A 13903-nucleotide genomic window follows, 5' to 3' on the forward strand; every position below is an offset into this window, starting at 1 on the left:
ATCGCTATCAGTTATGGTTTGTGATACCTTTTTCTTTCCGTATTGCAGCTTACACGAAATAAAAGGCAAAAGTATTTAAAAAACACAATTAGTTAGATTGTTTTATTGACTCATCATCGTACACATTGTCGCAGTATATTGCACAAACACACACACACATATACAGACAATGCGAAACTGCTCCGAGTCAGCTGCTTGCTTGCAAGGGCTCATTTCGCACCAACATTTCATAAAGACTCGTGCTTTTGCATGCCGTATTTTGTTTGCCTATGCTGCTCCTACAACGGAAGAAAACGTTTGCGTACTTCCTGCGGCGCCTCCGGAAGGATTTTTAGGCTCGGCGGTGGCTGAACCCGTCGCTTAAACATAGCTATGTACAGGTAAAGGGGAACTGAGGCCGACTGATCTGTCCGGAACATGCACGCACGATGCGTTTGGTTCATCTGTACACACTTGCAGCTGGGCGCAAACGAGCGGCATCGATAATTCTACCACGTAAACAACGCCTCTCGTTTCATCCGCACCGTACGCTGCGAGAGTTGGTCTTAATGGATTGACAAAATGTCTTAGGATATGGTCATATGGTACACGCGTTACACGAGTCGAAAGCATGGCCCTGCTACAGTATATTTACAAGAGAAAAAAGGATAGCAATTCGGGAAGCTTTTTGCTATTGGCTAATGTGCCAGCAGTGTCTTGCTGCACGAGCACGAACAGTTCACTCTAGACGGATATGTACAAATTTACTAGTTGTTTAGGGAGATATCGAGGGGTTTCGCGCATGGACCGCCGGATCCTTAAAGCAACGACAACATCGTTTTTGATCGATTCTGTATTTAGCTACGACACGAGTTAATGCTGCTTTTTTGTTGCTTTTACACGTGTGATTCCTGTCCACACCATACGCTAACGGATGCTTCGCGGTGTTTGCGTGTTGCCTTTTAACAAGGTGTTAATAACGCCTGTTTACAATATTGATGCCGTCGGCAATTTTTAACAAAAAGAGCATATCGGGCCGGGATAAATTCATGACAACTCCATGTGAGCCATTCCTGTTAACAGATAATAAGTCGTGTATGTATGTGTGTGTGAGTGTGTCACATCTCAGGATTGGGTTGAGAAAACAAGCGAAACGATCAAATGATCCGACACGCGCTTTCCCTCTCACCGTAGCTTCTTCAGTCTGAGGATATAGGCGGTGCGCTAGTGTACATCTAGCGCCCGGGAAAAGGAAGTTTGGGATATGATCGATATGGTTGGTAGCGTTTGGTTGATATTATTGTTGGTTTGGATATGCTAGTGTGTGTGTGTGTAGATGCGTTGGGGCCTTTTCTTTATCTAAGTGGTACACTACGCTGGAAAACAACGTTCATTCTCGGGAGTAGTCTATCAGTATAACGATTGCTAAATGTCTGCAAAAACGTGCGAGGTTTTCCAAAACAAAACTGCTGCCCCATCACAAAGTTCCAGAGTTTTTTTGTTTATGAAACAAGTAGTACAAAACAATAGTTAAACAACCTTTTTATATAATCATCTACCGGCTCTTGCTAACCGTTGAATGGATGCTAATCATCTCCACCGTACGTGCGAAAACCAAATATTTCTCTAGCATTCGAACAGAAACAAAAAAAACTCGCTTTCAACTAATATTTACATTATCAGTCCACATATCTGCTCGTTTAACGATGCTGCTTCCTTCTTCCCCTTCACCAACCAACGCGTATTTACAAACGAAGTAATTAACCTAACCGTTTTTGTTCAACACATGTATTGCCTACGTAACATAGTTCGTCCTAGCCGGGAAAACGAGGGCCCTTTTTTGTTTTTTCTTTTTACGCACACAGATCATCTACAGCGACGCCCCTTCTACCATCACGCCGCGTTGGCGTGCGCGCGCTCGTGTGTGTGTGTGGGTTCTTGTCTTTGTTTTGTCTCGTTTGCTTAATGGAAGACTGTCTATTTATTCTTCGCTGCACAAAGTCGCTACACCTGAGCCGCACCATCGAATGAGAGCCGTGGGCCGTGCCGGGTGTGATTGTATTCGTGGAAAGCATGCTTACATGGTTTTTGTTCAACCGGCCTGCGTGAGGGTTTTTCTGCTCGTGCGGTCGCATCTTCCCATCGCTGTATTTAGCTGGAATTGGCTGTGTTTGGATTGTTTACCAGCATCATCCTTAAAAAGGTGTTTGCCTTTGCTGGTGTGACCACACTTAACCATACCATGCCCGCTTGAACGACAACCGGCGGGCGTTGGTTTTGTTGTCCCACCACCAAAGCCCGCCATGCTAGTAGTTTTAATCTAACGCGCCAAAAGAAATCCGTCCGTCCGTGCGTGGGGTTTTATTGTCCCGTTAACGAGCAGGCCCGGTTCGGCTGTGACCGGGTTTAGCAGACTGGCCCTTGTGCAAGTACTCTTCCGGATTAGCGTAAGCCTGGCCGGCTCGTCACTCGCTGCTCGCTTACTCGCTCGGTTGCGGTTCGTTGTCGAGTGGGTCACTCTACACGCAGCTCTCCGGTCCGGGCAGCGTGTCGGTGATGATGTGCTGACGGTTGCGTGTCTTCGTTAGTGTCGCCCCGACGGTCGAGCTGGACGAGGGCGACGGGGCACTGCTAAAGTCGAGCAGATCCGTCACAAACTCGGACCCCGAATATCGGTACTCCGGATTTCCGCCCCCGTTCAGGCCGGTGGCCGCCTGCTTCAGGTTGCCGCTGTTGCTGCGGCTGCTGCCGCTACGATACTCGTAGCCGGTAGGATTGGACGCAACGCCCGGCTCACCGTGGTGCTGCTGCTGCTGCTGCTGCTGGGGATGGTCCTCGGGCACACCGCCCAGCGGGGGAGCTCTTGTACGCGTACGGATCGACGAGCGGTGGCGGATTGTGGTTGTACTGCAGTGTGTGCTGGTAGTTCGTGTACGGTTTCTCGTACTCGACCAGCTCGCCCGGGTACTGCTGCTTGCTGGTGCTGCTCAGCTGCTGCTGTTGCTGCTGAAGCAGACAGTAGCTGTTAGCGGAAGCGTCCGTTCGCTTGAGTGTGCTCTGCCGACTGGAAGGGGTCGATTTTTGCTGGTCGTAGCCACCACCCCCCGTCGCGTAGATGGTACCGGTGGCCGGGGACCCCGCAAGCCCACCGGGGAGCCCAGCTTTGCGTGCCGATGTCCTTTATCGACTGCACGCTAGCCGAGCCCGTCTTTTGGGCGCTCAGTATGTCCGGCTGCTTTTCGACGCCCTGCTTGAGCGTGTAGGCGACGACGTACTTCTGCTGTCCCATGCCCATCTCGAGCGGTGTCGTTACGGTGATGTCCATGCCTGTTGTGAAAGAGAGTAAAGTGACGCTTGGCTGAGTATCGGTTGCACTGGGCTGGCGGACGAAGTGTACTGTGAATTGCTTTACCTATATGCTTCTCCTTGCCGTCACACAGGCCACCACCGTGGCCGTCACGCTTCCGGCGGATGGCAAGCACCACGACCAGCAGGACAGCGATACCGATGGTGAAGAGGGCACCGGTCAACAGGGCCGCAAACGGTAGTATCCCTAAGCCTTCCGTTCCCTCTGAAAGTAGAAGCAAGGGGAAGCGTTTGTTTCGGTAAGTGATTGAGTAAATGGAGCTTTATTGGAAAGAGAGTCTAGATGTTGTTTTTAGTTTTTTAAATAATTCCCACACAATTAGACGATGTTTTATAAACAATGATGTTTTTCACGGCTCCCGATAACATCTTTTCTCATTTAAAAATAATAATTTATTCACAAATACAATGGCTCTCTTAATTACTCTGATTGTATATTCGATCACAAATTATCGAGTTCTGGTTAGGAGAGGCAATTTATTCATAAGAGGATTGTTGATGGGAATTATGTTAATTTGTTGGGTTGTGAGAAAGAAAATTTAACTTTTAAACATAATTTGGACTCATATTACACTAATGCTTGGTGACATGTTGTCTTGAAATTGTTTCTTGTTCAACGGTTATTGGCTCAACTAAATGTGATTATAGAGAATTATTTTGGACATTTCACCTTTATTTTCTTACTATATTTTAGCCAATAAAGAAAGAATAAGTTAGAATAATTAGGAATATTTAATGCTTTAATAAATTATTGATATAATGGCTACACAATGCATAGCAGTGCATAGTGTAAATTATGGTGAATTAAATAATGAATTAAAAGCAAAGGACGTATATTACAGCTATATAGCTACAATTCCAGCATTGAGTCTTTTAGTAGAAAGTTTAAAGCAGCATGAATTTTCATTTAAAAACATTTAAAATAAGTTTTGCTGTTAAAGAAATAGGTTTGCTTGTTTCGTCGATGGATTCGGTCTTTGAACAGAATTGGATTTTATTGAATTCCTCCATTCACTCGACTGATGAAATTAATAAATTTAATTTAAATGAAAACCCGATCCGTGACAATCGATGAAGAATTTAATGAATACAGGACTGCAGTTCGAAATAATAACACAATCTGATCTCTTTTGTTTGATGTGCACTTAACACTCAAAAGCAAATCTTTCGGATCAAACAAATAAAAAAAAAACATCCCGAACGAAAACTCGAATCTTTCATTCTGTGCGAACAAATTCCTCACACTGGAGAAAACAGATTTCGGGTCGAAACACAAAACCGACACTTTGCACGTAATGGAAAACCTTCCGCGGGGCCCGGAAACGCTTGCACCGTGTGCTCGGAGTCGGGGCAGCAATTGTAGACAGCAGGGGCCGAGGGTCTGAGCTGCGAATGAATAAAACATTGCAGAAAATCTCCCCACAGTTTCGTACGTTTCGTTCGTTTCGGTATCACCCGGGGTATCACTTCATTTACTATTATTGTGCACATGCATTAGCAAGCGAGCGCAGAAAAAAGAAAAAGAAAAGGAAGGAAAAAAGCGTTTCCATTATGCATTTCCCACTCGAAACGCTGAGACACGATGAGCACGATTTGCGTCTCTGGCGTACGGGTTTCCCGCTCCTCAAATTGCATCGCATGGAGGCGCCTGGTCGGTCGTTCGGTCCGTCCGTCTTCGGTGTGGTGCCGCATTAAGGCAGGGTGCGGGAAAACGAAGCGAAACGAAACGAGCACCCGAAAGCAATCGTTTGTCGCTAAGCAGACGCTAAATTCTTCCGCCTCGGTTTCGACCCGGAGCAGATGATACTCACGATGCCGTCCTCCTCATCCGATGCGTTTCAGACGCTAACCTTTAGAAGGAAGGTTATAGCTGCATCTGTCTTTAGTAGATGATAAATTCTGCTCTTCCACCCTCGAAGAAGGCAAGCATGCTTGGGAAACGGTGTTGAAGTTTCCAGATTTTCGAGCCGTTCGATTCCCTGGCTCGAGGGCACTTGATGCCCGCTGTAAATCGACCCACGGGATTGGGTTTGAGGTAGCAAAAGCACACAAAAAGCACACAAAAAATGGAGCGGAAAACTAATAACTTAGCACCTCTGCATCGTTGGCGTAGTGTTTAGGATGTGTCTGTGTGTGGGTTTTTTCTCCCTCACGTATATCCTCATTTTCGTTGCAGCTGCAGTTCTGCAGTTGAAGCACTTCTTTTTGGCCAAGAAGTGGAAGGTGGGTTTTATGCGGTGTCTGTTTTTTGGTGTGAATTTGTTTTCTCCAAAAACGTACCGAAACCGACACAACGTTTCTTTTGTCTTTGAAGAATGATGAACCGTAGCTAGAAGGGTGAGCAGGCAGCGAGACACTCCATACCGAGGATTTGCCAAGCACATGTGTGGCAAACTTCGAAGGAGCGAACTAGTTTCGCTGTTTTTTGTGTTGTGTGGGCTGACGCAGTTCACGAGCAATGGATTTGCTGCAAATGACGACCGGGCACTGCTAAAATGTGTACGTTGAGGGTTTTGGGTGGATACTTTTTTGCTCTCTCCCTCCAGAAAGCTCATATAAGCTTTCCGTTTATGGTGTGTGAGCTGGAGGGCGGAGCGAACAAAACAGGAAACATAATCCGTCCAACCGATCCCAGCAGCTCTAACAAAACGGCACCGAGTGAGTGGCTGCGGACCGATGGACAGATGGATGGATGGAAGGGTAGGCGAAGGCACTCAGGAAAATGAAACAAAAACACTCCGCTTCCCCGCCGGATGTGGTGCATCCCTGGGAGAGGCGCTGCATTCACAGGAACGGAGGTGGAAATGTTTCGAAAAAAAAGAAGAAAATAAAGAAAAGCCGTAAAGGACGTTATTTTTGCTCCACCACCCTTCCATCCAAGCGTGTGTTCACGGTGATCTGGGCTGAAAGGTAAAAGCTTTAAACGAAAGTAGAAAGCTTCCATGCGGTTTAGATGGTGAATGTGTGTGTGTGTGTATGGATGTGTGTCGCATTTGTCTGCGGCAGTCTTCCGGTGTTGCCAGGACACACCAGGCATAATGTGGCTGCCTTTTTCGGTTTCGGTGGCGGAACAGAGGAAGGAAATGGGTTTGAATTTTATTGCCCACTAGCGTCCTTCTCAGGACGGGTTCCACATTCATCGCTCGAGTTCATCCCGAGCTTTCATGAGTTGGTTTTGGTTTGTAGTGTGCTGGTTTTTTTTATGTTTTTCTTCGAGGTTATCATCGCCAAAGCGGGAATGGACAGTTCCGACAATGGATCACGCTCGACTAGGGGCATTAGCTCGTGTTAGCGTAAACAGTTTGAGACGAAACAGTACAGAATGGAGGTTCCATTTTTTTAAATGTTATTATGTAAATAAATGTTAAATTTATTTATTTCAAAACACACCACTAAACGTTTGAAACTTTCTCAAGAGAATTAATGTTAAATACAAAAGCTATACTAAAAATGTTGTTTATAACAAATTACGATTAAAAATAGTAATTGAAGGAAAACAGTACATAATTCAAGATTAAACGTGTTCCTTGTGTTTACCGCTTAAGATCAATGAGTAAATACGCAACGAAAGGGGAAAACACTCATCCATGTTAAGCGTAAGATTAAAGCTCTCTGAGTGTGTCCTGCAGGGAATTGGCACTCGAAGCACTGCTCTCGTTTTTGCCAACCCCATCCACATCTTCCACAGAAAGTGCACAAAGCTGGAATACGTTTAAAATCTATTCACATAATCGAGAGCAAACCCCACTCCCGACATTCATTGCAGCCAGCAGCTCTCCAATGGTGAATCGATAACCGGGTCTTCCTTCTTGCCTTCTTTTTGCATATTTTGCGAATTTATCCCACTCCAGTAGAGCGCGGTTCAACCCGCATTGTATTTGTCAACGGAGGTTTTACATACGCTTTGTTCGCTTTTTGCTCGCGTTTGTGGTTTTGTTTGTTGAGAGACGAGTTTGGATTCGTTTTTACTATTATCGTTGACCGGCAAGCGAATCTGTTTTATGACAGCACGAGATTGAGTGTCGTTTGCAACTTTAAAACGGGCGGTACTAAAGCAAAGCATCCATCCATTGGCCGGTTCATGCGGTTGATGCTGGCGAATGATTTGGGGATGATGAGGGATTTATATTTTCCATAGATCGTTTCCTTTTACGATGAGTGCTTCTAGAGCACAGATTTGCTGACGCAGGTTCGTGTACTTTGGCCACCCCTTTAAAAGTGCACATAGCTGATGCATTTACAATAAAGAAAAGTTTGGAAAAGCAGCATAAAGCAATAGGTTTGATATTTATCCTGGAAATGTTTTTTGAATATATTTTTTGCACTCGTATTGCTATCATAAAAACCAATAATGGACATACGTTTCATGGTAATAATTGAACAAACAATTGGTCAAAAATTCCATATCTACATGATTGAAAATTGAAAATCGACATCAAATTAAGCACACCCTTTCAAGCCTTCAGGGTTGACTATAGCCGTTAAACAATGCTGCATCCTAGATTTTCATACATCAAAATCATTCATTTTGACAGTTCGATTCAATAGAGAAATTCAATATTATGACGCTATGCTATCTATTCCTATCATACAAGTTTCAATACTTAGTACCATGCAAATTGTGAAAGCTTTTGCTTTGAGTTGTTCGTATTGTGTTCCTATAGTTGCGGTAGATGAGTGAACATATGGAATTTCAGCACAATTCACTCGTCAAAAATGCTTCATTTTGACAGGTGAAAATATAAAATGTAGCATTGTATAACGACTCTAGTAAAAGCAGACCTGGATGGGAATGCCTGGAGAGATGTGAGTTTTGGGCCTTTGCATACTCTTTTATTATGATGAAATTTATATCTTTTTGCTTATGTTGTGAAAGCGATATGAGTGGCAACAAAAATATCTCAAAAACAATTCTAGAGTCAAAAACTTTGCGTTTTTGTTGAATTGATTGTCAAAATGCAATGAGCAGCTGACAGAATATCAATTACATTTCATAGCAGTAGTGGTGAGAAAATCTTTGGTTTCATAGTTTTGTTCTTAGTTGCAATTTTAATAAAAACGAGCTTCATAAAAAATAAATTTTTGGAATGGCCATACGTAACGCATCATTTATATTTTATACTTTTGTACAGAAGACAGAAAAAACATGTCTTTCTAAGATAAACTGCATTTCTCCTAGTTTAACTATCGAATGTATCTAAGTGCATTGCTATCACTATTGATACTACTACCACTTTAGGTATATTTACCCTAGTAGTGTAAAAAAACAATAGTACGTACAAATTCAACACTTATTTTAGTTTGTATTGAACAAAACTAGATTGTAATTATGATGTTATGGGATTACCATTCCCAAATGCATATTACTTCCCATGCTAGAGTATAAGTTCACAGGAGATGTATAAAACATTTACCTTACTGAATAAAAACTCTTCAACTGCTGGAGTAGCATGTTTAGCATTTATTACTCCTTTTACTTAACAAACGAATCGCTCTCGAGGTATACTTTTCCAAACCATTTTCTGCGACCGTGGCGATTCCAAGCATTATCCTAACAAATCCGTTTTTCTTCGCAATTTTGCGCACAGCACATGCTTGCTATCTTTACTGTCGTGCCACTATTTGTGTGTTTCAGAGTCTTTGTATATACGCGCGCGCGCGTGTGTGTGTGTGTTTATGAGTTCTGCTTATTCATCCCAAACAAAGAGCTAATCCTCGACGAAGCATTCAATGGTGCAGCACACTGTAACGGTCGGTAAATATTGCCCAGATAGTTAGCATTTATTGCATCCCGCAGTAGACTGGACGGGTTTTGTGCGGGGAAGCAAAACGAGGCAAAAAACAACCTCCCATCCGCACAGGATCATCAGCTCAGCTCTTGAAAGGATAATCAGGCTGTGGGGTGGGCAATAGTCGCTAACAAAAAAAAGCAAGCCACAGCACACTTAGAATCAGTTTGAAAAGGTACAAAATTTCAATGTGCTAAAAAGAATAATCAACCGTTGAAAAGGTGGAAGCAAGAGGCGAGTGAGCGTACACGGTTGCCAGTCCCAATAGATGGTAGCGCAAACGTCAAGTGTGGCTCGACAGTGCAACCCGGCGGTGGAGAGAGGCAAAAGAAAACAAAAATCACTACAAAACATTCTATGCACAAGCATACGTGACAGGGGCACAACGAGAGCGCCCGCACACACACACACACGCGGGCACACATATTCTGTATAACGAGCAAAACGAGTGCGAAGCGAGACGAGGAGAGATACAGGAGAGAAAAAAAACATACACATTCAGCAGAATGGATAATGATGTTGAATATGCTGCTTTTATGCTCCCGTGGACACATGCGTTCAAGGATGCCGAGAAGATCAAGACGCGTGGCTGATCGGGCCGGTCGGTGAAGCGGGTCGGTAGGTGCAGTAGCCAGTGCCGGAGAGGTTGAGGACGCACATGTGAACTCGACACCAGGTCGGATTCGCACAATGTTTCGTATGTCAGCAAGAACCGCTCGACACGGGCACGCGGAGGACACGGAAAACTGCCCACGCCCGCAACTGCCCCCTCGCCAACCTCATCGATCTTGACACCGATGGACCGACCGGTTCGGGAATGTTGTTTTGCGAAGAAAAAAACTCGGATGGGCCACAGTGCCCGAGGTTTGCTGCATTGTACTGCACACACAGATGACGGTAAAGCGGCGAAAATAAAGGCGAAGAAACCGTGCTGTGTGCTGGCGGAAGATGCGGGAGCATCATGGTGCAAAAGTTTCCGGCGGTCTATTGGTTGGGACCGCGGTTCGAGCAGGGGCGGGTGGGCTGCTTTCTTGGGGCATGCTGGCAGCTCAATATTTACCATTGACCCATCGTCGGAAGCCGGCTTTTTATTGATCCCTTCGCTTTTACGACAGAAAAACCCTTTTCAAACGAACGCTCCACAAGCGAACGGGAAAGCGTGGCCGGGGGAAACACAGGGAAGGCAACAGGGAGCCAAGTTCCCAGTGTGGGTTCCCATGTGTCCGACCCCCTCCCCTCCCCCCTCACGGGTCGTGTCGGAGACGATCTATCGAGCTGCGTATTCGATTGTGCTGACCGAAGCACATTTGCATATATGCAAAGTGTCGTTTTGCAGTACACGTGTTAAGAGTTTCCTTCTCCCTGGGGCGACCATAGGGAGGGATTTGTGCCACGGCAAGGGGGACCAACAAGGCAAGGACGACCTCGCACGGGAAAACACCGAGTACCGGGAACCATATTTCCTTGCGATCGGGACCAGGTTTTCCCCAGTGAAAACGGTCGCCGAACGAATGGTACCGTTTGTTCCACATTTTTAACCTTAGTCGCTTCCTTTGCTCTCTTTCTCTCACACTCTCTAACTCTTTCTCTCTCTCTCTCTCTCTCTCTTTCTCTATACGTATTTATTGGGGCACCATTCTTTACTTCATTCCGTCTTATTTTTTCGAACCAAACGTATGGAAAGAGTTTACGTATGTGTGTGCCTGTGTGTCAGTGAATGTCCTTTTCTCTGCTCTGGTGTGCTACCTTATCCACTCCACCTCCCACCACCACCCCACCCAGACACTTGACACACGGAGCACAGTTTCATCAATTGTAGGGCAACTTCGGTTTCGCTTCGAGAGGGTAAACACCGAAAAGTTGGTTCAATCGATCGAAGGGAATTGGACCATTTTTCCAATCGTTCGGTTTCGCTAAATAAACGATAAACGATTTGCGGGGATGCTTAAAAAAGGGGATACCGCACAAAACGGGTCGAAAGCGTATCGCTAAGATACGCGGTAGAGAATGTGGCTGAAGGCGTCTCTTTTTTCTTTAGCTCTGTCTGTTCTCTGCTTTCTTTTTGCCCATTTTGCCCATTTCTTGTTTTTGTTGCTTCGTGCCCTTTTTCTTTAGCCACAACTTCCAGGCACGGATGGCACGATGGTGGATGGAAATTGTTAAGGAATAGAGACCGGCGCGATGTTGCTTTGCTCCACTGTTTTGCTCGTTGAAACATGGTGTGAAGCCCGGATGCTGTGGAGTGGGCAGATGAGGGTGCAAAGATCAATGTTGCCCCCGGGGAGTGGGGCGGCTGTTGCCGGCACGGTTTAATGGGATTGCGGTAAGCGGTGGGCGTGGGGGTGTATGTTTTTCCGGTTTATTAAAATAAATACGGTTCGGTTCGGCCGTACTATTGGCTAGCATTGCGGGAGTAGTTTAAGTGTTTATTTTGAAGCGTTTCTATTTCCGATCGAAGCGTCGGTGTAGAGTTGGTCGGTTTGGTGTAATGTAATGTTTTTTTTCGGCGTTTTGTTTTCTGGCGCAGCTTTAAGCTGTGTTCTGTTAGAGGAGATGCTGAAGGCAACAGTAGCAATAAATGCAAGAACATAAATCAAGTGCTAGCCTCATACTAGATTATTTGCGTTTTCGTTGCACGTGGTTGAAAAAGCAACATAGTAAATATATATGTACAGGGTAGCATCGTAGAAGTGATACACTTTGTTTTTGTAATAAAATTGACACCAGGATTGATTTCTCTTAGGAATCGATTGAAATAGCTTCTATTGGTACTAAACCTGCATTTCATTTAATTTATTTCAAATCTTTCACCTTTACACTTGATAACCGCCCGTAGGCGCTTTTGAAATCGTTGCAGGCCGCACGCACAACTTCATCCAGCATTTCGTCCCATATCTTTAACAACCGTTTCTTGAATCCGTCCAAATGCAAATGTTTGACGTCGCCCAACTTTTCAAGCATGTATCCCCCCATATGCAGAAGTCCAACGGGTTCAAATATGGAGACGACGCAGGCCGATGCACTGATAAAAAAAAAAGCAAAAGCACATTGCACCTTTTCTTCTGAAAGATCGAAGCCTTATGGGCTGGAGGTGAATCATGTTGGAAGCAAAAGCTGTCGTTGCCAAAAAGCTTCTTAGCGTATGGCTTCAAGTGGCCTTGAAAAACGTGTTCTAAATAGTTCTCGTTGTTGATCTTCACGCCTTTGTCGAGAAAAATAACGAAATCTTCTCTTTGACCGAGATAGCTCTCCAAACCATCACAGCTGACACATTTTGATACCGTTCGACTGTTCTTTTGACGGCTGTTATATCCCGAATACATGTTCCATAAATACGATCATTCTGCTTATTCAAAGTTTCCTCCAGAGTGAACAGTTTTTCGTCCGAAAAGATGACGTTGTGGCCTGCGTGCGTCTTCAGCAACAAGTGAGATCTGGTCACCCTTTCGGTAATAGTTTTGCTGGTTAAGCCGTGATTTTTTTGCTTTTTAAACGCTCTGTAACCAAGGTCCTTTTTCAGAATGCTTTGCATGGAAAAGTGACTCACGTTCATTTAACGCGCCATTTTTCTTCCCGCGCGAGCTGGATTTTGCCCCACACGTTCCTTTACCGCTTTGATCACCGCTGGAGTCCGAACACTCAGTTTTTGCCCAGTTTCTTATTTGGAACAACCGTGCCTGTCTCCTCGTATCGCTTGATGGTCCGGTAGACGAATAGTCGACTTAAATTGAGATGAGACAGTTTCTGCTTACTCTGTATGTTTGTCAATCCATGCAAATGCAAGATTTTTATTTGTTCGCGACTTGAATCCATTAAGCAGCCAAAATATGCAAATGAGTTTGACACACAGTGACAAAAAACACAATACAGGAGCACTCGAATAGGTGTATTACTCGAATTGTATCACTTCTACGATGCCACCCTGTATATATTGACGATCCACTCATTGATTAAATCAACTTATAAACCAAGAATGCGGAAAATGTAATTGCATTTTCTATATTGCACTAGCAAAAGAATGAACTACTCTTGAAAGAAAATTATCCTAATGAATGGTTCATCTCCAAGTGATTTTTAAAGAATTAACCAAACGTCTAACAATATGACATTAAATCTTTTCTAGCCTTTGTTACCGGTTTGATTAACTCCCTGAAATAAGGAACATTTATGCGGCATGCCGAATATTGCAATGTTAGATTGATTCAAAGTTGAGGAGCGAGTAATGTTTTGCGAATATCTATTTTAACGTTACAAATATCGCTTAGTTGTACATTTTTTATAAGAAACAAAAATTATAAGATAATCAAGTTGTAGATTGGACTTTTTCAACATAGTCTGACACAACATGATAAAAGGGCCTAGTTACCGCACAACTCACTACAGGGCAGATTTGACTAACCAGTTTAGTCTGTGGTAGAAAGGATTAAGTTGCCTAAATAACTTAGTAGATGTGAAAGAGATCCTAAGAGGTCTAAAACCTCTTTAAATATTTAAACAATAACAACATTGTACTATCAAGAACAACATTGATTGTCCTAAATTGTCTTATTGTCTAAAACAATAAATTTACGACCCTGCGTGCTGCCTTTCGTCAGTAATCCCCAATTTACGCTATGGCAAACGATGACATAGGACGCGATTATAGGACGCGGTTGGGGGATGTTGGACCAGTTTGCGGACTATCAAAATCCAATTTTCAAAATTCAAAATTCAAAATTCAAAATCAAATTTCCTCTGAAATTCACCTAAAATGGCCGAATTGAGTTTTG

The 13903-nt window shown here is 44.2% G+C and overlaps 1 protein-coding gene across 1 annotated transcript in view; it reads right to left on the bottom strand.

The window, feature by feature from the left end:
- Window positions 1-74: 74 nt before the first annotated feature.
- The window catches only part of LOC120894314, a 136260-nt gene continuing 122431 nt past the window's right edge, over window positions 75-13903 (bottom strand). The window contains 4 exon segments of the mRNA XM_040296819.1: window positions 75-2820; window positions 2822-3147; window positions 3149-3306; window positions 3392-3550. Of these exon segments, the coding sequence (XP_040152753.1) occupies window positions 2499-2820; window positions 2822-3147; window positions 3149-3306; window positions 3392-3550 (965 nt within the window). The 3' untranslated portion in view covers window positions 75-2498.

The sequence above is a fragment of the Anopheles arabiensis genome, chromosome 2 (genome assembly GCF_016920715.1).
Source record: "Anopheles arabiensis isolate DONGOLA chromosome 2, AaraD3, whole genome shotgun sequence".
Classification (NCBI taxonomy): Eukaryota; Metazoa; Arthropoda; class Insecta; order Diptera; family Culicidae; genus Anopheles; species Anopheles arabiensis.